Genomic DNA, 24890 nt, shown 5'->3' with positions numbered 1-24890 from the left:
TCTTGTCATATTTATGGTACCTCTCATCACTCCATGGAAACATCCAGGTTCGTCCTAAGTTTTCATCATTGTTGTCCACGTCTAAATTTGCCATTCTGTTTGTGAGGATAATCAAGTCTAATATCAACACTACTTCTAATCGATAAACTAAGCTATAGGGTGATTATTTTGCTGCCGTTCGCGCTGTTGTTTGGTATGCCTATAACATGCTTTGTAATTCGTCCACCCAATGTTCTTTTGCCTCGTTTAATCATGTTGCCAAGCCGTGCACGATTGTCCAATTGGTGACTTCAGTTTGTCCGTTCGCCTCTAGGTGTGCTGCTAAAGTGAACCTATGATTTATTCGAAGCTCTTCACAGCGCTCTCGGAAGGGATTATTCGCAAATTATGCTCCGTTATTCAAAATTAATGTGTGCGGTACCCCGAAACGACAAATGATTTGCTTCCAAAAGAATTTGATCATGTTTTGGCTTGTTATTGTAGCTATTGATTCTGCCTTGACCCATTTGGTGAAATAGTCTATTGCCACTACCAAGAATTTTACCTTCCCAGGTGCTTTTGGGAACGGTCCGACTATGTTTATTCCCATTGAATGAAAGACCAGGGGCTGCTGATGCTGGTCATTGGTGTTGCTGATTTTCTTGGGATTGGTGCATGTTTCTGGCACTTCTCGCAACTGTATATTACTCCTTCTGTGTCTTGGTACATAGTCAGCTAATAGTACTCTATCCTTGATATTTTACGTACTATTGTCCGTGCCCCTTCATGTGCTCCGACCGCTTCTTCATGCATCAACCTTATGATGTATTCTTCCTCCTTTCCATTTACGCAACGTAAATGGGGTGTTAAATACCCTTTTTTTGTACAATATTCCGTTGTCCATTACAAAGGATGGTGCTTTTACCCTTGGTTTCCTAGCTTCCTTTTTCGTCCGAAGGTAGCTTGCCTTCCGTTAAGTATTCAACTATTGGTTTTCTCCAGTCATTTGTATCTGCTATTATTGACATTACCGAATTCCCCTCTGTTTCTTTTGTTTGTACTATTTCTACCAATACGTTTTTGGTTAGATGGGGAAAAGTGGATGAGGTGAGCTTACTTAATGTATCTACACTTTTTTTTCCGACCTCGACACATGTTCTAAACTAAAGCTTTTAAAGTGCTTTGTCAATGCTTTTACTTTGTCTGCATACTGTGCTAAGTTCCTTCCTTAAATTTCATACAAACCATTTGTCTGGTTGGTGACGACCATCGAGTCTACAGAGGCGCGTATATGTTCACACCCCATCTTAATAGCCAATTGCAATCCTGCGACGAGTGCTTCATATTTCGACTCGTTGTTGGATACTTGAAAATCGAATCTTAACGAGTAGGTTATCTCTTCCCCTATTGGGCTTGTTAATATCAAGCCAACTCCCACGCCTTCTGTACATGAGGACCCATCTGAAAATAATTTCCATTGATTTTCTTGCATTGTGTTCATGTCTTTAATGTTGTCATCTAATCTGTCTATCGACACCACTTCTCTCTAGCCTGCTATTTCGGTGATAAAGTCCACCAGTTCTTGTGCTTTTATGCTAGTTCGTGGTTTGAAAATGATTTCGTGTTCTCCTAACTCCATCGCTTATTTAGATAGACTTCCTAACTTCTCTGGTTTCAATAGCACTTGATGTAATGGAAAATTCGTGAGTACTTCGATGATGTGTGACAAGAAATACCTTTGCAGTCTTCTTGCTATGTTGACTAGGCATAGCGCCAACTTCTCCATATCTGAATATCCTATCTTTGCTTCCTTCAGGATACGAATTACAAAATATATGGGCACTTGTTTGTCTACTCTATTTTCCACTAGTACTGCACTGATTACCGTTCTTGATGCTGCTAAATACATGGTTAAGACCTCACCCGAGATTGGTGATGTCAAAGTAGAAAGCTTGGCTAACGCCGTTTTAAGTTCGCGGAATGCACTCTCAGCTTCATCTGTCCATCGGAAAGTCTTTTTTCCAATACTCTTCTTCACATTTTGTAGAAAGGGTATGTTTTCTCTGCAAATTTTGCTAAGAACCGCCCTAGTGCTGCTAATTTACCATTTAATGCTTGTACCTCTTTCACTATCCTTGGTGACCGCATTTCTAGCAGTATTTCTATCTTTTTGGGGTTTGATTTTATTCTATTTTTCATGATAACATGTCCTAGGAATTTTCCCTCTGTCCCAAAGATACACTTTTGGGGATTCAACTTCATATTCTCAGCTCTTAGGTTGGCAAAAGTTTCCGCTATGTCTTGTACAAAACAATTATCGTTCTTGCTTTTGATGACCATGTCGTCCACATATATTTCAATGTTCCTTCCATCTTGTGGTTCAAAAATTTTGTCTGCTAACCTCTGGTATGTCACCCCTACATTCCTGAATCTGAATGACATTTTTATGTAGCAGAATGTCCCCCTCTCCGTGTGGAAAGATGTTTTTTCTTCATCCCCATTGTGTATGTGTATTTGTTGATACCCTTTGTAAGCGTTTAAAAAACTCTTCCATTTAGGCCCATGCAAGGACTCGATTTTTTTCATCGATAGATGGTAGCGGGTAGCAGTCTTTAGGACAAACTTTGTTTAAATCTGTGAAGTCTATGCACATCCTCCATTGTCCATTTCCTTTTTTGACCAAAACCGGGTTCGCTACCCAGGATAGGAAAAGTGATTCTCGTACTATCCCTGCTTTTACCAGTTTATTGGCCTCGTTGTTGATTGCTTTATTCCTGTCTTTCGACTTCCCCCTCTTTTTCTGTCGGATTGGTTTGCTTCCTGGTTTTTCGTTTAGTTTGTGCTCAATCAGTTGTCTGGCCACACCTGTCATGTCTGCTGCCTCCCATGCAAATATGTCAACATTTTCTTTTAAAAGCGTTGTTAGTCCGTTTTTTTTAATTTGCATGGTAACCCTACTCATATTCGAACTCCTTGGTCTTCATATTTGCTATTGATTATGATTTCATCGAACTCGTTATTTGCTTGCAACGTGTCTGACTTCGCCGTTCACGCCTTACTTTCTACCATTACAATGGGTCCCATTGGTGGTTTACTATGGATCATTTCAAATCTGCTTTCTGTTCGAAATCGGACAATGCCGTGGATCATTGATACGATCGCCCCAAACTTCCTCGTTGCACTTCTTCCGAATATGATGTTGTATGGTGACGCTGATTGCACGATTGTGAAAGCTATTTTCTGTGTATTTTTGGCTTGTGTTAACTGGTCCATTAAAGTTAAGGGAACATATAATATCCCTTTTGGCCAAACAAAATGTCATGCGAAGCTTTTTAAATGCCATATTGTTGCATCCTATTTCTTATTTGTTATGGTAGCTGCGAGAAGCAATGGTAATACATGATTTCGGTCGAACTCCCACTATCACTGCCCATATATAAGTATTGGCCCATCTTCTTGGTGATTGGGAATATGGTATGTTTCTTCATCAAACAGATTGTGTAGTTGGTCGATATTTTTGCCTACTAAACGCAACGGGCAGCTCATTTTTGTTGCTTTCTTATCTGACACCTTGCATTGCGTGTTTTGTTAAATTTTTGATATGGCTACCGAGTATTTCCTCTGTTTGTTACTTCGTTACCCTTGTAATATAGATGGCGCCAATGTTGGTACGACGAACTCCAGGTGCATACTTAGCTCTTTCACCCGAAGGGTCTTGGTCCAATAAGAGTCCGAGAATACACTCTGCGTAAGATAAACAAAAGCTAGGTCAGACAGGCATACCGAGGGTCAGACCCCGGTATGGCTCTCCGATGCCTAAGTTAGATTGAGATTTCTGGTGTTGCTTTGGTGCTAAGAAATATATGTTCTCTCTTCTTAGCTCTCCCGATTATCATGTCCCTGGGGGTATTTATAGACTCTCCGTGGTTAGAATAGTCCATATCCTTAACCGGTCCTCTACCTATTATCCGGTCAATGAGCAGGCGCATTCCATGTCCTTTCCTTGTCTATTTTATTTGCTTCGTACTATTTTGCATATTTCTTAGGATACGTTTCCGATGCTTGCGTATGATGTATTCGAATTCATATTTTTCTGAGGCAAGTGGCGATGCATGTAACGCCGACCTGCTGAGTGCCGGGTCGGTAGTGGGTTTCCTTAAACTACTGTCCTGGTACACCATTAGCTAGAACCTTAGCTGATAGTAGACATGTTTTGGCCCTTGAACAAAGAGATGTATTAGTTAAGGATAATGTACGTTTGAACGGATTAATAGAAAACTTTATTCTACTATGAAACGAATTGAGCAAAACAAGCATCTCACAAATAATTTTCAATATCCTTGGTCTAAATGAGGAAGTCTCGGTACAAAAAGTCATACTCCACTGAAAGAAATAAAGGAAAACTGTGGAAATTTTATGGGAGATATTCCAAAATTGGAATATGATGATAAAAGAATTTCAACAATTGATTATGAGGGAGTACCGGTTTTCAATCATTTTCAAAATGAAAGTTTAGTTACAAGTACCTTTGTTGTTCCTTTGTGGTTCCTTCTGAAGTGATTCAAAACGTTTCATTCTCAGTTAGTTTTTTTTCTTAATTTTTTTAAATAAAAGCTACTTATTCACCACTCATCCTTAATCCAAATTAGTAACGATAATTTTATTTAAATTCAGAGATAATCTTTGTTACACAAAACTAAACAATACACGAAAGGATGCGACTCAATCGATTTAGATAAAATTTCTAGGAATACTTTGATAGCAAAGATGAGGGGTCGAAAGCAGATCAATTTTCTACCATCCAAAATGGAACAAAAATTTACATATAAAATTTAAGTCTCAGTTAAAACATCTCAAATACAACATACATGTTTTGCAAAACAAACGTCGTCTAAGGTGCTGTTTATTTTTTTGAAGCAAAAATTCATGAAGTCTGCGGACCACCTCTGCAACCCTCTGCAGTAGAAGAGGTGGATCAAACGGCTGCAGACTATAATAAGAAGCGTGTTTATTTTTTTAACATCTGCATGCTGCTGCAGATATTAAAAAATTAAAATAAACTGATTTTATAAACCGAAATAATTTTTTTTAATACTGAAAAATTAATAATGTATGACATTTCAGCAAGAATTTATTATATTTCAGTAAAAATAATGATATTTCAACAAAAAATAAAAATATTGTAACAAAAAATAATGATATTTTATCAAGAAATTATCATTATTCAATATAAAAAATCAAAAAAGAAAAAAAAAAGAATTTAACAAGAATAAACAAAAAAAAACGAAAAAACGTAAAATAAGATTTCAACAACATATAATCAAGATTTCAATAAGAAAAAAAAGAAGAAGTTGAAAAAGGCAATACAAGTGCTGCGCCAAACAAAACACGCGCAAATGTTTTTTACTCTGAAGACTTCTAAAAAACAAATAGCCGCGAGATTAAAAATGGTGCGCGTGTGCTGCACCGCGCAACAATAAAATGTCTGAAAATGTTTTTAAAAAAAAAAAAATCGCCTAACTAACCCTTTATTATCAAAATACAAAGAATCTATATTAGAATGGAAATATCTAACGGTAATACAATATACCCCAAATTCCATAAAATTAGAAACATATATATTTTTATTGAATCTTTGTAGGTAACAAAAACATATTTAAAATAACAAAATAATTCTCAAACAAATGACACCTCATCTCATCTTTATGCAACGGCAGGCATATCCTTCAACCATGGATCCAATGGCTTCCCAATAGAGTACACCACAAACCCAATCTCCCTCAACTCATCAGCCTTCACCACGTTCCTCCCATCAAACACAAACGCCGGTTTCGGCATGCTCTCATAAATCCTCCGGTAATCCAGCTTCTTAAACTCATCCCACTCCGTCAGTATACACAGCGCATGAGCACCCTTCGCCGCCGCATATGCATCCCACTCCACACTCACCTGCTTCACCGAGCTAGGGCTCATCGGTTGCAGATGCACCGGGTGGTCCCAATCAAACTTGTTCATCGATAAGTCTCTCTGAATCTGATCTTCAGTCACCTGTGGATCGTATATGCTCAATCGAGCTTTATCCCCCAGCAACCCTTTGCAGACATCGATCGCCGGAGTTTCCCTCGTGTCTCCGGTGTCTTTCTTGAAAGCAAACCCTAAAATCGCAATCTTCTTCCCGGAAACTGTGTTGAACATCGATGAAACAATCCGGTTCACAAATCGGGATTTCTGGTAGTCGTTCACTTTAATCACTTGTTTCCAGTAATTTGCAACTTCCGGTAACCCGTTGCATTCGCAGATGTAAACCAGGTTTAAGATATCTTTCTGGAAACAAGATCCACCGAATCCAACACTCGCGTTTAAGAACTTAGATCCGATTCTCGAGTCCTTACCTACAGCATGAGACACCTCCGCCACGTCAGCTCCGGTGGCCTCGCAGAGCGCTGACATGGCGTTCACCGATGATATCCTTTGTGCTAAAAAGGCGTTAGCTGCTAGCTTTGACAACTCCGCCGACCATAAATTCGTGCAGATGATCCTCTCCTCCGGGACCCAATTCGCGTAAACGTTTTTCAATGCTTGAATCGCTTTCTGCCCTTCCGGCGTTTCTCTCCCGCCGATCAACACTCGGTCAGGGGCAAAAAGGTCATCTATCGCGGTTCCTTCCGCGAGGAATTCAGGGTTTGAGAGGATCTGGTAGTTGATTCCTTTGCTGTTATGAGTGAGGATCTTCTCGATTGCTTCAGCTGTTTTCACGGGAACTGTTGATTTCTCGACTACAATCTTGTCGGATTTTGACACGTCAGCAATCATTCTTGCCGCGCTTTCCCAATACGTCAGATCCGCCGCCTTCCCGGCGCCGAGACCGCGGGTCTTCGTCGGAGTGTTGACTGAAACAAATATGATGTCAGCTTCTGCAACATGCTTCTCGACATCAGTGCTGAAGAACAGATTCTTCCCTCTGCAAGATTTGACGACGTCGTCGAGCCCGGGCTCGTAGATCGGAAGCTGATCGCTGTTCCAGGCGGTGATCCGAGAGACTGAAATATCAACCACCGCTACTTCAATGGAAGGGCATTTGTGGGCGATAACCGCCATTGTTGGACCTCCAACATACCCAGCTCCAATGCAACAGATTTTCACCATTTTTGTAGAGGAACTATGTCCTGAAAACATGATAAACAAAGGGGTTTTGTTAAATCTCATCTGCAATTCAATTTGACTGGTTTTCCTTCAAAATTTAGAATGAATAATATTGAACAGAAACAAGCTTAGAACATACCATTTGCTAAACTAGAAATCAAAGGTGGCATCTTTTCTCAAGATTTTTTAAAATTTTCAGCAGAGAGTTTTTCAAATTTGTAAATTATGTTTTAATGGTGATCAAATTATTATAAAGAAAAAGAAGGTATTAAACAAAACAGAAGAATTGAAGTAAGAAGGGTATAAACTTGATGATTTATAACTATAAGCTATATAATGTAGAATTTAATCAAGAAGACGTGAAAGAGATGAAGTTTTGGAAAACCAGGACGAAAATTTTTCACCTTGTGGGGAAGAACTTGCAGTGAGGTGAGACAAGAAAGGGGAGATGTTTTTGAATTGTACAGAAGTGGAAAGAGGAGAATGCATCTTTAAATACCCAAATTTTTTGAAGGATTGGAAACTCCAAAACTAAGCAAAGTGTCATGGTCAGATTTAGAAATCTAAGCATACCATTAAATACGTTTCCAAGGGGTACCTTTCAGTAGCTAACAAGGGAATTTTAACAGATTTTTCCATTGAAAAAAAAACATTTTTTTTTTATTTTAAAAAATATCCAAATTATTTTGTTGACTAGAAAATGTCTTTTTGCACATGAATTTGGGTTAAACCCATTAAAAAGATAAGACTTTCTTAAAAACCCAATTCAGAAAACATGATTCTTGGAGAAAATTCCATGTTTCAAAAGCACCAAACTGATACTTATGATTATGGGATACGTGTTCTTTTGTGAGGAAGAGTTGCTTTTATTAGAAGATTTATCTTTTATCAAAAACCCCATTTCACGTAATGATTCATTCAGAAAACCCATGCCCCAAAAGTGACAAAAATGTGAAACTTTTTAATGATGAAGGAAGGCATTTACTGATTTACAAACCAAGAACATGAAACTTTGGGCTTAAATCTCCATTGATACAAAAATACTTGCAAAACCCATGTTCCATAAGTACCAAAAATTGTGAAACATTTGAATAGGGTGATTACTTTTGTCGCTAGGGTTTCACTTTTACCGTTTTTAGGTTTAATGAATGAGACATCGAACGTGAATGGTGGGGGCTAAAAGAGAGCTTTAGTACAAAGGAAACATCAAACACAAGGAGAAGAAGAAAGAAGGAAAACAGTTAAACGTGTTATTATTACCTGTTAAATTGGCTTGAAATCAGGTGCTGGGTGGTGGTACTCATGCGTCAAATGCACTGCTGTTGTGTGGCACAACCTTTTCCACAGCCCATCTTGACTATTTATTAATTGGGAAAATGCATTAAAGTGAGTGTATAAAAATATAGTATTAATACATATTCATACCATTAGATATGAATTTTATTGGAAAAAAAATATTTATCCGATTTATAAATGACACAATAGTTTCTTTTTTGGAAAATACTTGTATTTGACGGTTCAAAAAAATAAATAAATAAATATATATATATATATATATATATATATATATATATATATATATATATATATATATATATATATATATATATATATATATATATATATCTGTGTGTGTGTAAAATAAGTCATTCTACTTATTTTTTTTGTACGCATAAAGTCTTTTTGATCGATTACACCGATTTAGACAGTCATATTTGAATCTATGTTTGTTTTTGGTGAAATATATTACACATGTGGGTCCATATGACAACTTACGTAGACAAGCCATCTACTACACCTCAAATTAAGAGGATAAATGACAATTAAGGTTCATTTAGTGAGCCTGCATCCTTCATTGTCCCACACTACTCCATCACAATTACTCTCAATTTTCCTAAATTGCAATTGACCATGGTAAGCAATTCCAATCTTGGATGTACACTACAATGGCACGTTCGCACCTATCCCATTCGTGTATTTTGATGCAACCAAAGCATCTGTACGGGACATTGATGTGAACAAGATGACCTTCTCTGATTTTATCACCTTTTTTGAAAAACTTACCATCTGCTTTTGCAAAGATGTGTATTACTGTTTACCTGAAGTAAATTTAGCTGAGGGATTGTATGACATACATAATAAGTGTGATTTTAATGAGTTTCTTAGAGCTGTTAATGGAAATAAGAGATTGAATGTGTATGTGGACCACCTACATAAACCAGACCCTAAAGATGAGGTGGTTTCTATTGAAGATGTTGACTCCATTTTAGCAGATGGGGATAATGTAACGTCACATTTTCACAACAAAAATTTTCATTTTTAATTAAGATTAAATTTCATATTTATAGAATCCAAGTTAAGAAAACTAGTTGTTCCAAATACATTTATGTAAAAATCAAAGTAAGATAGTAAATATGGAATCCCCATGGCTGGTGATGAATGTGTATAGTCACGTCTTCGCCTTCTCACGATCATCACTGGTACCTGAAAAACATTTCATCAACAACTTGTAACATCCCAATTTTCAAGGCCAAAAATTTCATTTTTAAATTAAGTATCTCATGAAATAGTATACCAAAATATTGTCAAGTTACATCCACTTATAAAAACCATAACGTCATGATTCAAAATCACAATACCAAGAGTTATGGAAATCAGAGTACAATCCCAGAACTCCATGCGGAAATCATGTGTGTGTGTGATGCGCTGCTACACTGCGGGCTCCTTCCCCTTGGGCGAAGAGGTACCTGAAACTGTAAGCACAAAGCTTAGTGAGTTCCCCCATCATACCACATACCAAAACCACATACATATTGCCGGACAATTCTGGGGTGCCCGACCTACCCATGTCAAGCCATTCTGGGGTGCTGACCTACCCATGTCAAGCCATTCTGGGGTGCTGACCTACCCATGTCAGGCTATTCTGGGGTGCCGACCTACCCTCCGGTCTATCTCAACCGAATACGGGGACTATCTCACCCCTACCGCTAGCATATAATATCATATATGAATCATGCTGTCAGACATATCTGGGGCGTCCGACCTACCCATTGGTCCTAGCGACCGAATCGGGGACTAGTCCCCTCCTACTGATATTATCTCACATAACATAGCATATTAGCATACACATATATCAAGCACAAGCAACCCAGATGATTATCACAAAGACAATCATCACAACTAAACAACTACCAGTGGGCCGGCCTTGGTGCCTTAGACCCACTTCTACTGGAAGGTAACTCACCTCGATGTCGTGTAGTGTCTGAAATGTCCTCAGCGTGAAAGTCGACTCCCCTCGACTCCTCAATCCCTACACGACAACCCTTCTAAGTTATCAATTCGAACATGCAACCCAAACAAGGGTCAACTCAATTCCGTCAAAGTCAACATTGGTCAAAGTCAACATCCAGTTGACCTGACTCGCCGAGTTGGTCTACCAACTCGTCGAGTCCATACTCCTCTAACTCGAACCAATCCCCGTCTCTACTCGTCGAGTCTAGCAAGAACTCGACGGGTTCTTCTTCAATCATATCATCGGGGCCATCTTCATCCGACTCGCCGAGTTCGACCTTGAACTCGTCGAGTTCATCTCCCTCATAAGAATGTGTCCAGTCTATGACTCGCCGAGTTGTATGAACAACTCGTCGAGTCCATCTTCAAAGATTGGAAGATTGCCTTGGACTCGCCAAGTCTGCTCAAACACTCGTCGAGTCCCATGATTCCCAGGTCTATAATCTCATCCATCTTTGTTGAGTCCTTCTCTAGACTCAACCAGATCCTCGAAACAACAAGGGTTGGAGAACCACTATCCGACTCGTCGAGTCCCAAGAACAACTCGCCTCGTCGAGTCCCAAGAACAACTCGCCGAGTCCACTAAAGTCCATGTCCATAAACTCGATTTCTGTCAAGCTCATCTCGTCCAAAGTGTAGATCTGACCTCCTAGGGCCGATATAGCACGTAAAGCCACGAACTTTACGTCCATGCATGAGTTTTTTAGCACTAAAGGACTACAAATGATGTCTAAAAGATGCATGGGGCTCTCATGACCATAAAGTTGGCACCTTTATGCCATGAGACCCCTCCAATGACCAAGATATGAAGTCAATACTCCCTATAACACTTCACAACCCGAAAATGGCTTATAAAGCCCTAAATATACCCAAAATCCAAACCCTAGAGATAAATAAACACATGGAAGATCACGGCAGGAGCTTTTTACCTTAAATGAGCTGGAAATGGAACACAATCTCTGGATCTCCAAGCTCCAACTTGAACTCCCAAGCTCCTTTCCCCTTCTCAAGCTTCACAATCCACCAAAATGCACCAAAATGGCCTTAGAATACTCAAACAAGGCTAGGGTTTCGATATGATGTCTTCTGGGAGTATAAGGGACGATGGAGGCTGAGATAAGTTGTTTAAATAGGGTGCAAACCCTCAAATTTAGGGTTTCATACAGACAACTGCTACTCACCGAGTAGGTCACTTAACTCCCGCGTCCATGCCCGATACTACTCGACGAGTTGATCCTTCAACTCGTCGAGTCCCCTCGTTAAAATGATAATTCATCATTTTAAAAAAATACTTATCTGGAACCGGGCGTTACAAATCTCCCCCACTTATCTTAGACTTCGTCCTCGAAGTCTGCTGTTGCGAACAATTTCAGAATATTCTCGCTTCTCGGCCTCCGACCCCCAAGTCTACTCGGATTCCCTTCGACGTTGTCATTACACCCTTTTCCTAGGGTATTACATGGTTACGTAGAATATTCGCCTCCCCTACCACCACAACTATTGGTTTCCTTACGTAGTTCAGGCACTCTCCGACCTGATTATCATGCAGCGAGACAGCTGCCTTCCCATCCAATATGCGCCCTTCCGCAATAGCAAGACGTGAAGTGTACTGCGAATCTAACTAGGTTTCCCCCGGGAGATCTAACCGATGTATCATCTGGCCAATTCCAACAACAATCCTGACGATCCAAGGTATCGGGGTCTCTACTCTTCTTTTCCTGAAATGAATCCTTTTGTGCTGACGGGATCCTACATCCTTTCGCCCCCGCAACTGTATCCATAAACAACCAGCCATCTCGCGAAACACTCATACCTGGCCCAATCAGCCTCGGCTGGAATACCAGGCATGCTTACGACGGGTCCAGTCATCCCTAGGATGGAATACCCTCGTATCACGCACATGTTTGGCCCAATCAACCCTCGGGCTGGAATACCAAACACGTCAGGTCCAAACAATCATAGGGTCAGGCCATCCTTACGATGGAATACCCTAGATTGAATACTACTATTTACATAACTTGGGCTAAACCCATAACTTGAGATTCAAGGTCATATCCTGACATCTCACTCGAAACCCTCTAAATTATCGCAGCCCACTTCTACCCGTCATCTGACACACCGAGTTCCTACCTGGTTACCGAGCCAAAGGCTCCCATGTAGTCGCCCCTCACGACTTCCAATCGAAATCCTTATCTGCCAATAGTTGTCGTTAGTTATCTTACTGCTATGGTTCTAACAGCCTCCAGATCCAACCGATCGGGTCCATGCATCGAATCCTGACGTCACCGCATCCACGGCTAAAAGTGACTGATACCTGACCAATGGTAGCCGTATATCACAAGCAACCTTATACGGTCCATTGCTTCCCTGATCCCATACTGCAGTGGCGCTCCTATAGTCTTATCGTTGGCTCAACCAGATTTAATCCATCGGGGAAATTCCGAAATCCGATCCGTAATTTCCGTGTCCACACTGTTGCACCCCAAACAGTGGGGTACTACCGTTCTCCTCGTGATCTGACATCACTCCCATACTACCTGACAACCTTGTGAATGCTACAGCTACACCCGCAGACTTACAACACTTCCCATACTATCTGAGAACCCTGTGAATGCTACGGCTACACCCGCAGAATTACAATACTTCCGAACCGGGTTGAACACACACTCGACCTAACTCTCAACTGAACTTGAGTTCTAATTGGTCCTCTAACCTGGTTTCCTAAACCTGTCTCCCGATGTCAAGGAAAGGAGCGAACCAACCGTTGGAACGTTTTCTGAACTCCCAACTCGCCCAATCCTCAACCTAGACGGCCACTTGGCCGCCTTTCCGCCCTAACGGGGATGCAAAACTCCTCATAGTTTCACACCTGTTTCTGCTCCTGAATACCTGATCGATTCTCCCCCTCTTAGATTCGACTAAGTCTTCATGGCGCGTGGGAATTGAAGGATTCCCAATCCTTCTTGCTTTTCAATAACATCACAAAATTCAAAGCCATGAGGCTTCAACTGCCTCGAAGCATAGGCGATATCATGCCCTCTCTGCATCAATATCGCGCCCAAACCCGAGATGGACGCATCGCAATATACCACAAAATCCTCGATGCCCTCCGGCAGGGTTAAGATCGGCGCCTCGCACAATCTCTGCCTCAATGTCTCAAATGCGGCCTGCTGCTCAGACCCCCAGCGAAAAACAACGGCTTTCTTCGTCAGTCGCGTCAAGGGTACGACTATCTTGGAGAAGTCCTGAATGAATTTTCGATAATAGTCTGCCAGTCCGAGGAAACTCCGAATCTCAGATGGAGACTTCGGAACCTCCCATCTCATCACGGCCTCCACCTTGGCCGGGTCAACCACTATCCCGTTCTGGTTGACAAGGTGCCCAAGAACTGCACCTCGCACAACCAGAACTCGCACTTGGAGAACTTGGCATACAAGCTCTCCCTCCTCAGGGTATCTAACACCTCTCGCAAGTGCTCCTCATGCTGCTCTTGCGTCTTGGAATAAACCAAGATATCGTCAATGAAAACTATCACGGACTGATCCAACATCGACCTGCACACGCGGTTCATGAGGTCCATGAACGCGGCAGGAGCGTTGGTGAGCCCGAAGGGCATCACCACGAACTCGTAATGGTCATACCGAGTCCGAAAAGCAGTCTTCTGCACATCCTCCTCCCCGACCCTCATCTGGTGGTATCCTGACCGCAAGTCAATATTGGAGAACCAAGATGCTCCCTGTAGCTGGTCGAAGAGGTCATCAATCTTCGGGAGTGGGTAACGGTTCTTCACCATTATCTTATTCAGCTCCCGATAATCTATACACATCCGATGTGACCAATCCTCGGGGCTCCCCAGGGCGAACTGCTCGGCCTAACGAATCCCGTGTCTAACAGCTCCTGCAGCTGTGTAGACAACTCCTGCATCTCAGGGGGAGCCAACCGATACGGTGCCTTGGCTATCGGAGCTGCACCAGGAACTAGGTCGATCCTAAACTCTACCTGCCTCTCCGGAGGTATCCCAGGCAACTCCTCGGGGAATACATCCGTAAACTCTCGTACCACTGGCACATCGCCCACCGTCGCCTTACCCGCCTCCCGGGTGTCCATAACATAGGCGACATATCCTGCGCTACCCCGCTGAAGGTAACGCCTAGCCCTCGCTACTAAACATAAAGCTAGCCCTCACTGTGGCCTCTCGCCCTGAATCACCAGCTCTCCCCCAATTGGGGCCCTGATCCGCACCAACTGTTGCGCGCAGTCGATCACCGCCCTATTGGGGCTTAGCCAATCCGTACCTATAATAACCTTGTTCCCTCGAAAAGGTATGGGAACCAAGTCTACCAGGTAGCGCTCCTCGAACAGTCTCAGAACACAGTCTATGAAACTTCTGATACTCGTACTGATCGGTCGTCCGCAATCTCGACCTCTAGAGGGCAATCCAACATGCCCGAGGACTCAGAAAACTTCTTGCTAAGCGCAAGAGAGACAAACGATCGGGTAGCACCCGAATCCACTGCAACTCGCCAATTAGGTCACTTAACTCCCGCATCCACGCCCGATCCTACTCGACGAGTTGATCCTTCAACACGTCGAGTCCCCTCGTTAAAATGATAATTCATCATTTAAAAAAAATACTTATCAAGAACCGGGTGTTACACAAATGTAAGCCAAAGCTTAGTGAGTTCCCCTAAGATACCACACACCACAATATACATACAATGCATGCACACCGGGCCCATAACATGAAGAATGGAATGCCCCCGAGCCCACATCACGAAACTGGATTGCCCTGAGCCCACAACTTAAGAATAGATTGCCCCCGCCCGGCCCACAGTTTAAGACTCGATTTCTCTCGGGTTTGTTGGCCTATAGCACAAATAAGGACTGACACAACCCACCCCACCATAATATGTCAACATATGAAACAAGCAAGTAATCAAGTAATCACATAAGCACAAGCAACTATCTACCCTAGTCTACCTGTCTAACAGCTCACTACTGCATACACGACCTCATACATCACTACACCATTATTGTCAGATCTTTAAGGAATGCATAACTATATGTAACCTGAGGTGAGGTAGACATTAAAACAGGAGATCCCACTCTAGAGCCACAACCAAACAAGGAACATGCACGAAAGCCTAGATCAATAGTTCTTAGGCTATACTACGTGACTACATACAACCCCTAAGGAAATTTACTACCCGATCACCAACCTACTGGTACTCTAACCAGTACATCACTACCCCTATATCCTAACATACAAGAATATACACTTCAATACATAGTATAGTGAGGAAACTCACATGCGTCGCTGACCCAAGAAACACAACAACACACTCACTCTCTACACTGATTGCTCCTGCGAACCGACTAGCACTAAAACACGGTAAAACCTTAATCAATAACCTAATTCCTTCAAGTCTGACCCAAAGTTAAACTGGTCAAAAATCCAACGGTCAATAAAAGTCAACCGCCAACAGGTCATCGACCCCCACGACATGGCAAGCTCTTGGTCACATCGTGACCAACTAAAGACAAAACATTCGGGCATCCGAGAATCGTCATGATGTGGCAAGCACTTGGCCACGTCATGAGATCTAGTAGAATGTTAACTTTTCCATTAATTCTTAATCCATACAGATATAAGCTCAGAACTTCAGATCTACTCTTTCACACTGACTTAAAGGATAATGTTTCCAAAATTTATCCATTAGACCTTTATACCAAGGCTAGATCTAAAATTCTAAGTCCATCAAGTCCTTAATTAGGCTACAACTTAAGCATGAGCACAAGATACACCAAACATGCTCATTTTTCTTATCCCACAGAAGTCTAATGCCCTAGAAAAGCCATCACAAGCTCTGGAGTTCTTCAAACTCCAAGAGAATCCAAGGAAGGGACCAAAACCTTAAAAAAAGGCATAAAACTTACACCAAGAATAACATAAGTCTAGATGAGAACTTTATACCTTCAGTCACTCAGAAATCTGAAGTGGATGGTGGATCCAAGCTAGTTCCTTACTCCCTTACACCAAGATGAACTTCTTATTTCCTCAATCACCACCAAAGAATAAGAACCAAGATTTAAACCAAAAGAACATGCTATCAAAGATTTAAGGAGGCTAGGGTTTCATTTGAAAGGGATGGAGGTTAAAGAGGATACCCTAGATCATGAGTTAATGGATTTAAATATGGAAGAAACCCTAAAAATTCACGGGCTTGGGCTGCAGGTTCTGTCACGTCGTGACAACCATTCCAAAATGTGACATCCAATTGGCACGTCACGACATGACACCCCATTCATATCGTCGTGACGTAAGGTTTTTCCCAAAAACCTTACCTCTAATTCTTCTTAACCCTCAGCCGATTTGTTCTAGAAAACAGGCATTACAATTCTCTCCCACTTAAATTAGATTTCATCCTCGAAATCTATTCTCACATTATACTCTTTCAACACCCTTCGAACCTCTTATGGGTTCTCCCAACCCGACTCCTTCAACACATGCTAAGATCATTTGAATGCCAAAATCTGCAATCATAGACGTAAAAGGTTCCAAAAACCAGGCCCCTAAGCCAGTCCGAGTAGAGACTCCAAAGATCTGAATCACATCTACTGCAACATCTCTTGAACAGTCGACCACTCCTCCGACACCTCTGCCAACACTATTTTTAGCGAGGAAACATAACCTAACGAAAACAACTTCACACAACATCCTTAAACCAAAATGAGTAGAGCTCACTCCATTGTCCATAACCTGCAGATCCCAAAGTCATACTTATCATCTAGGTGGCCAGAACCACCATATGCGCCAACCATGTTGACCAACAGCTCACAAATATGATTTGACCAATACCTCCTGACCCTGCGCCGCCTACCAATTAACTGATGAAGGAACCTACAACCAACAACTTCACCAAAAACTTCACACACTGACGTACCAGCGAAAACCCTATGTAAAAGCCCAACATATATTGAAGACACTTGCCTATACATTTACCATGTCAACCAAATCTCATATATTGATCGGTTTGAGATCTCCCTGGCCACGCTTTTTCCTACTGATAAGCCAAAAAATGAAAACTATGGTCGGCCACCACCATTGATAATCCCGCACCTAAATGCACCAATGAACTTGAATCGACCGCGTACTAAATTAGACCATATTCCCTCTCGGCTCTAACAACCCTGCTCTGGTATCCACTGAAAACACTCGGGATTACCCCTGACCTGGCAACTACTAACAACTTTCGAGCTTACCCTTGATCCGCTAACCACTAATAGCTCTTGGGAATACCCCATATTTGCTAACCACTAACAGCTCTGGGGATTACCCCCGATCCGCTAACCACTAACAACTCTCACAGCCTAACGTAGCTACACATTGAACCTGCATGACTTAACTAACCCTGTCATGATTTTGGGTCGTGACTCAGACTTCTAGGTCCTAATCAAACAAGAACAGACAAGGAAGTCCTCCTCATAATCCTCAACCTGAGCTCCTAATACCCTAGAACCCTAAAGCATGAAGACGACCTACGGATTGCTAACACAACTGCAACTAATACAACTCGAAGGAAATTCAACAACTGGAGATGAACCTGATGCAGAAATCAAAAGATTAAGCCATTGCATGAAAGTCTTGAACTTGAATAATCTGACTAAAAATTGAAATTTGGCACGAAGTTTTCCTGCTACGAAATCTCCAATCTCCTCCACTTGGAATATACAAATCATCTGAATGCAACCCTAAACTAAACTAAAGCTCCATCTCGAAACGACTGAGGCACTACTTGTAACACCCGGTCTCAGGTACGCATTTAAAGTCAAGCCAAACTTCACATTTTACCCTTGGACTCGGTGAGTTGGAGGCCCAACTCATCGAGTAGGATCGACTCCGGTTCGGGGGACTAAGTGACCTACTCAACGAGTCGGAAGACCGAATCGGCGAGTAGGAGCTGTCCGAGTAAAGCCCTAAATTGGAGGGTTTGCACCCTATTTAAACAATTTATGAGGCTTCCACCCCAGCCTCCATCACCCCCAAGTTCTGTCCTCGAAACCCTAATCAGCTGTGAGCATCTTTGAGCTATATTGTGCCTTTTCATCTTGGTTTGAAGCTAGAAGAAGGGAGGGAAGTTTGGTGAATCAAGGAGCAAGTCAGTGGATTCTGAGTTTGGTTGCATTTCCAGTGTATTTGAGACGGAGAGTCGCCAGAGCAGCAGACAGAGATTCCTCACCTAGAGTTGCAGCAGTCAGTCACACGAGGTGAGTTTCCTTCCAGTAGGAACGGGTCTACGGCCACAATGCCGACCCGTTTAGATGATAGTAGTTCCGGACTTCGGTCCGATGCCGGGGTGGTCCCGAGAAGTAGTTATGTATGCTTGATGTCTTCGTGATTCATGCATGTTATGATATGTGTTATATGTTCCAGACTCCGGTCCGATGCCGGGCAAGCCCGATGCAGTATATGTGATTATGTTATATGTTATGTTCAGCTTATATCGGACTTCGGTCTGATGCCGGGCGGGGCCCAAGATATTCCGGACATCGGTCTGTTGCCGGGCGAGACCCGATGCAGTGGGCGGGGCCCAAGTTAGTCCGGACTTCGGTCCGATGCCGGGCGGGGCCCGATGCAGTGGGCAAGGCCAAGTATGTGTTATTGTATGGTATGTGGTAGTTTGGGGGAGATCACTAAGCTTCGTTCTTACAGTTTTCAGTTTTGGTTTCATGTACTTCAGCTAGTAAAGGGAAGGGCTCGAGTTGATGGCATGGCACACACCACAGTTTTATTATCCTGGGAGTTTACTCTGATGATTTGTTATGAGATTTTGATTTGAGACAGATACTATGATGTTTTATGATACATGATTTATGATTTTACTTATGACTTTGGATGATTTATGATTTTAATAATGGTTTGAAAACGAAATTTTTAGGTCATATTTTTGGGATGTTTCACTACTTATTCATTCCCTAAGGAAATAGTTGAAAGGAAGAATATATCTCTGAGTTTAAGCCACCCCAGCAATGTGGTCCACCAAGGACCTCGAAACACTACCAACACGATTACATATACATGAAAAATTTCTTACAGAAGAAATCTTCTAAATGAAAAACTTAATTCATAAATGCAAGATATAATAAAATAAATTGAAAACATACTCGTAGTCGACAAAGTTGCCACACCTAGATCCTCTGCAACAAACTGGTAGTCTCTTTTTTCAGCTCTGGGCACCTCAACCCTCCCATGATGCCCATCTAGAAACTGTCATGCTAAGGGTGTAGGATCATGCACTTCATTGGACACGAGAAGGGGGAAATGAGCACTGATGTGCTCTCCTAGTCGTAATGGAAACAAACACGCTTGCTATGCCTACACTCGCTATGGAAATGCCCCTCCTTGCCATACTGACGACATCCAACAGGTCGAATCCTTCCGTCATGAAACTTCCCACACTTATCGCACCCAAAACTCCTGTGCTCTACTAGTCCAAATCTCGAGTCGGCATATTTGAACCGCTTGGCCGTCGGCTGCAACTGTACTGAAGCTAACCTATCCTCTTTCCTCTGAATCTCTAACTCAATATCCCTCCTCCTGGAATTCGACTGCAACTCTACTAAAGGTCGGTACGGCTGAGTGGACACAAACTCTCAAATCTTTGTCTCGAGCATACTCAAGTACCACAAGATCTGCACCTGCTATGAAGCGGCACACTCTGGGCAAAAAAGGGCTCTCTTTGTAAACATCTTGGTGATCTCCATCACTGACTTAGTCGTTTGCTTAAGTGACATGTACTCATATGCCAATTGCTCTCTCTCAACAAGTGGAACATATTCCACACAGAACATCTCCACGAACTGCTCCCAAGTCACTTTGGCTCGCTCTGCATGCGAAAAGCTCTGGTTCACAAACTCCCATCAATCCTTTACACCCTAGCGAAGAAGATTCAACGCAAATTTCACCTTCTGGTCCACGGGACACGAAAATGTGTAGAAACATCTCTCCATGTCATATATCCATCTTAAAATAATAATCGGGTCCTTGTCGCCCATGAACTATAGAGGCTGCGTGTTACTGAACTCCTGGTACTGCATCATCCCTCCTCTCTGAAGTCCTACCACTACGACAATTGCAGTGGTTGTGGCAGCCACAGCCTGTGTGATGGTGACATAACACCCATTAAACTCCTCAATCAGCAGACCCAAACAAATATGAAATCACCCCCTGATCTCCATAGCCACTTTGATAACAATGATCCCGTGGATCTCCTCATCACTTGGACTTGTCCTCTTAGTGCCGCCAATACCTGATCCTAAACCTCTGATAGCCACCATACTTAAATATATACAACTGAAATGGTCAAAAATCAAGACACAATGCTCAACACGTCATGTACTCACCTTTTAGTTCCTTAGTACTCTTGAGATTCCTCTTGACTCTCATACATATCATGTGCTTTCACTAGTACATTCCCATAGTACCTTCCACACCTATCTGTCATCAACTCAGAATTCATCTCAAGGTCCTAAGGCACTAAAATAGATCACCCCTAGGTGTACTAATACACACATGCTCCTAAGAGCTGCAATTAACTTCCTAAGCACTCCTCCTAGGACTGTCGTCAATCACGCTTCCACACTGATGGTTTCCTTGTGCATGCTAGTTGTATACAATACATGATCAGATAGACTATCGAATAAATAACTCTACCCTAAGCCCACAACCAGACAAGGAACGAGAAATAGGGTTAAGTCAATCATTCTAAGGCTATGTAATCCTAACCATATACAACTAAACAACATACACCTAACAATTCACATAATCAAATAGCATATAAAAAGCAATTCCCTAGACCATAAAAGCATCACAAAAATCAGGCAATACTATCATACAGTTCCTGAAGGAATCCTTAGCATATGCACTAGCATACATTTCTAACAATTCACATATCGACAAGTTCAAATTCAATATATATAGCAAGTATGGGTATTTTGGGAATCACTTTCCAGTTTGGGCTCTGGCTGACTGTACAGATCACATCTCCTTGTAAAACTGAGGTTAAGTTAGGAGTCCATGTTCACGATCCCAAGCCAAGAATCAAAAAAGAACATGACAAGAGACCGAGCCCATGTCTCTAACCCAACCATTTTATAAAAATATTTATTTTTCAAAAATGTTTTGTGAAAATTCTTGGATCCTGGTTTGAGTTTGGATTCACACAAGTGTTCCACCAAATCCCTCAAACCATGGCTCTGATACCAACTTGTAATGACCCATTTTCACATCAAAAAATTTCATTTTTAATTAAGATAAAACTTCACATTTATAGACTCCAAGTTAAGAAAACTAGTTGTTCCAAATAAATTTGTTTAAAATCAGAGTAAGATAATAAATGCAGAATTCCCATGGCTACTGATGAATATGTACAGTCATGCCTTCGCCTTCCTATGATCATACTGGTACCTGAAAAACACTTAATCCAAAACTGTAAGCTAAAGCTTAGTGAGTTCCCCCAAGATACCACACACAACAATATACATATAATGCATGCACATCGGGCCCACAACACGAATACTAGATTACCCTAGGCCCACTACACGAAGACTGGATTGCCCCCAGGCCCATAGTATTAAGAATGGATTACCCCTGAGCCCATAACTTAAGACTGGATTGCCCTTGCCCGACCCACAACCCAAGACTGGATTGCTCCCGAGTTTGTTGGCCTACAACACAAAGGAAGAGTTCCTGAACTGTGACCTCCCTATTTTCACGGCCATAAAAGACCGATTTGTTTATGCTTATTTAAAAATAAGAGTATCCTTTTTGAAAAGTAGTATTGCGGAATTTGTTCCCAAAAAAAATGATAAAGATGTTTATCAAAGCATTTCCTAAGAAATGTATTTTTATTTATATTAAAACATTAGGATGTCATCGTGAATACATAAACATAAGCATAACGAAATATTACAAGCCTTACAGTAATTAAACTAGTGGCCTAATACTCCTTGAATCTCTCAGCAGAATGTATCTTTCATATAGCCACCTGTGATACAATAAGCTGAGTGGGTCAGGTTGGGAAACGTGGTGAGTACATACGGAATTTCAACTCACAATAATATAATTATTATTTTTAATCACAAACAATTAACCCAATTTCCCAGTAACATCCGAAATCCAGATATATTTCTTTTTGGTTTAAATTCAAGTTTTTGTCAAAAAAACCCTCCCCTCGTACACTGGGCGTACGCGCTTGTACGCTTAGCGTACGAGGGCGCGCATTCCTCAGGCATCGGAGTCTCGTACGCAGGGCGTATGAGGAGGTACGCGGGGCGTACGCTGCCTGGATTGAAGACCCTAAGTTGTGGTCGTGTGCCATATTTAAACCATTTTATAACCTTTGGACCTCATTTCTACCAGCTTCCTTTGCCTCTCAACGTCCCTAGAAACCCTAATAGCCATTGGAAGTGAGTTTGAGCTTGGAGTGTCAAAAGGAAGCCATTTTTTGGGTGTGTTTGCAAGGAGAAGAGCTTGTGGTACAATTCTTGAACGTGGTGAAGCTTCAAGATCCAACATTTCCTTCATCTTATGGAGCTTATGGAGGTATAAAGTCCATACCTTGCTCATCTATTATTTAGATCTCCTTTTGGATTTGTTTTGGTCTCTGTGGTCCCTCTTTGAAGGTCTTGATGTGTCAAGACCATTTGTGATGCCAAAGCTGTAGATCTGGACGTTTAGTGGCCTCTTTTAGCTCAAAGGTGCAAACTTTATGGTGTTTGTGACCTCCATCCAAACATTTAGTCATTTATTAAGTTCTTTTGGGCTTTTAGGCTTCATTGGAGCAAGTGTCTGAACCAAATAAGAGCTGAATGACATAGTTGGCAAATCAGAGGAGTACGCTGGGTGTACAAACTCGTACGCGCAGAGTACAGACCCTTAAGCGTGTACGCTTAGCATACATGCTGAGTACGCCCCGCGTACTTAATAGAGGGTTTCAGTATTTTGGGCCTTCAATGTGGGCTTCACATGTGGACTTTAAGAGCTTAGGGTTGCATCGTGGGTTGTGGCTTGTGTAAGTTAGGTGGGTCAATTTCCATTGTGGGCCTTTAGGGTCATGAGTTGGGCCTTAGGCCCATTAGTGTAAATAGGACAAGTTTGGTTGGGGCCATTATAAGGAAACTTCTTTTGGGCCTTCTGGGCCTTATGGCCCATTATAGTTTGGACTTTGATGCTCGACCCATTTGTGAAGGAAAGACTTTTGGGCCATAATCGAGGGATTTGGACTTAGGATTTTAGGCCCTTGACTAGGTTGTGTCATAATCCTAATTAGGGTTATTTGTATATTTATACAGTGTGATATTTTGTATTGGTAGTCGAGCAACTATTGTTTTCAGCAGACTGAGGTGAGTCTTCTCATTATACAAATGGGTCAATGGCACCAATGCCGACCCATTACTTGATATGTGGTCTTAATAGTTGATATGCAATGGTTTTGTTAGCTAGCAAGTAATGACTTATGTGAAGACCATGGAGGGAGCCCATGGCACTTGGTTATCAGACCATGGGGGGAGCCCATCGTATTCCAGGTAAAGACCATGGGGGAGTCCATGGCACTTGGTTATCAGACAATGGGGGGAGTCCATGGCACTTGGTTATCAGACAATGGGGGGAGCCCATGGCTTTCCAGGTAAAGACCATGGAGGGATTCCATGGCAATTCTATATATATATGTTGCATGGTATTATGTAGTTGTATGTTTTGTGTATTTTGGGAAATCACTAAGAGTTTGTTTACAGTTTGTTGGGTGATTCAGGTACTTCTGGTTCTAAGGGGAGGCTCCGGCTTGATGGCGCAACATTCACTCTCTAGTATTTCTGCATTAATTATTTTGGATACTCTGATCTTTTGGATTTGATTTGATATAATGGAATTTTGGGAAACAAAACATGATTGTAATTTCTAAATATTAAAAGAAAAATTTTATCTAAATTTTCAGGATGTTACAAGTTGGTATCAGAGCCTTGGTTTGAGGGATTCAGACACATTCTTGGGTGTGTCAGAACTCAAACTGAGGAAATGGTAAACCTTTTTCAAAAGAAACAAAGGTTAAATTTTTCTAAAAACGGATTTCATAAGTAAAGAGGAGAGTGTGATGCATGAAATCGGCCGAGCTCAAGTAAGTTTTCCCAATTTATTAGCCATGCTATAAATATATTCTTGAAATTGATGTTGACTTGGTTATTTGCTAAGTGTATGCTTTCAAAGTTGTATATGTCTAGGATTGCATAGCCCTAGAATGATGGATTTTGCCTTATTTCCCGTTCATTGTTTGGTTGTGGTTTTAGGGTAGAAGCTTTTTTTGACAGTCTATGTGATTCTTTTTGTGTATAACTTGCATGCATAGGGCAACCTGCGATGATTGATTTAGGTTTCTGGGTCGGTGAGGATTGATAAATCCTAGAATAGTCTAGGATAT

General features: G+C 41.7%; 1 protein-coding gene across 3 annotated transcripts; it reads right to left on the bottom strand.

Annotated features, from left to right (window-relative positions):
* Nucleotides 1-5580: 5580 nt before the first annotated feature.
* Nucleotides 5581-8449, bottom strand: LOC145108244 (UDP-glucose 6-dehydrogenase 3-like). 3 transcript variants are annotated; one of them, XM_079045263.1, is made up of 2 exons: nt 8383-8449; nt 5581-7145 (listed from the first exon to the last, which is right to left on the bottom strand). In XM_079045263.1, the coding sequence occupies exon 2, from the start codon at nt 7123-7125 to the stop codon at nt 5683-5685; it is 1443 nt and encodes a 480-aa protein (XP_078901389.1). In that variant the 5' UTR covers nt 7126-7145; nt 8383-8449; the 3' UTR covers nt 5581-5682. The 3 variants fall into 3 exon arrangements, with proteins under 3 accessions (XP_078901389.1, XP_078901387.1, XP_078901388.1); XM_079045261.1 differs by lacking the exon at nt 8383-8449 and adding an exon at nt 7527-7659; XM_079045262.1 differs by lacking the exon at nt 8383-8449 and adding an exon at nt 7262-7424.
* Between the last annotated feature and the right edge of the window lie 16441 nt (nt 8450-24890).

This window comes from Lactuca virosa, chromosome 4, assembly GCF_052849685.1.
Source record: "Lactuca virosa cultivar CGN04683 chromosome 4, Lactuca_virosa_CGN04683_v6, whole genome shotgun sequence".
NCBI lineage: Eukaryota > Viridiplantae > Streptophyta > Magnoliopsida > Asterales > Asteraceae > Lactuca > Lactuca virosa.
The sequence above is the reverse complement of the archived record's forward strand: the minus strand, read 5'-3'. Positions and strand labels throughout refer to the sequence as shown.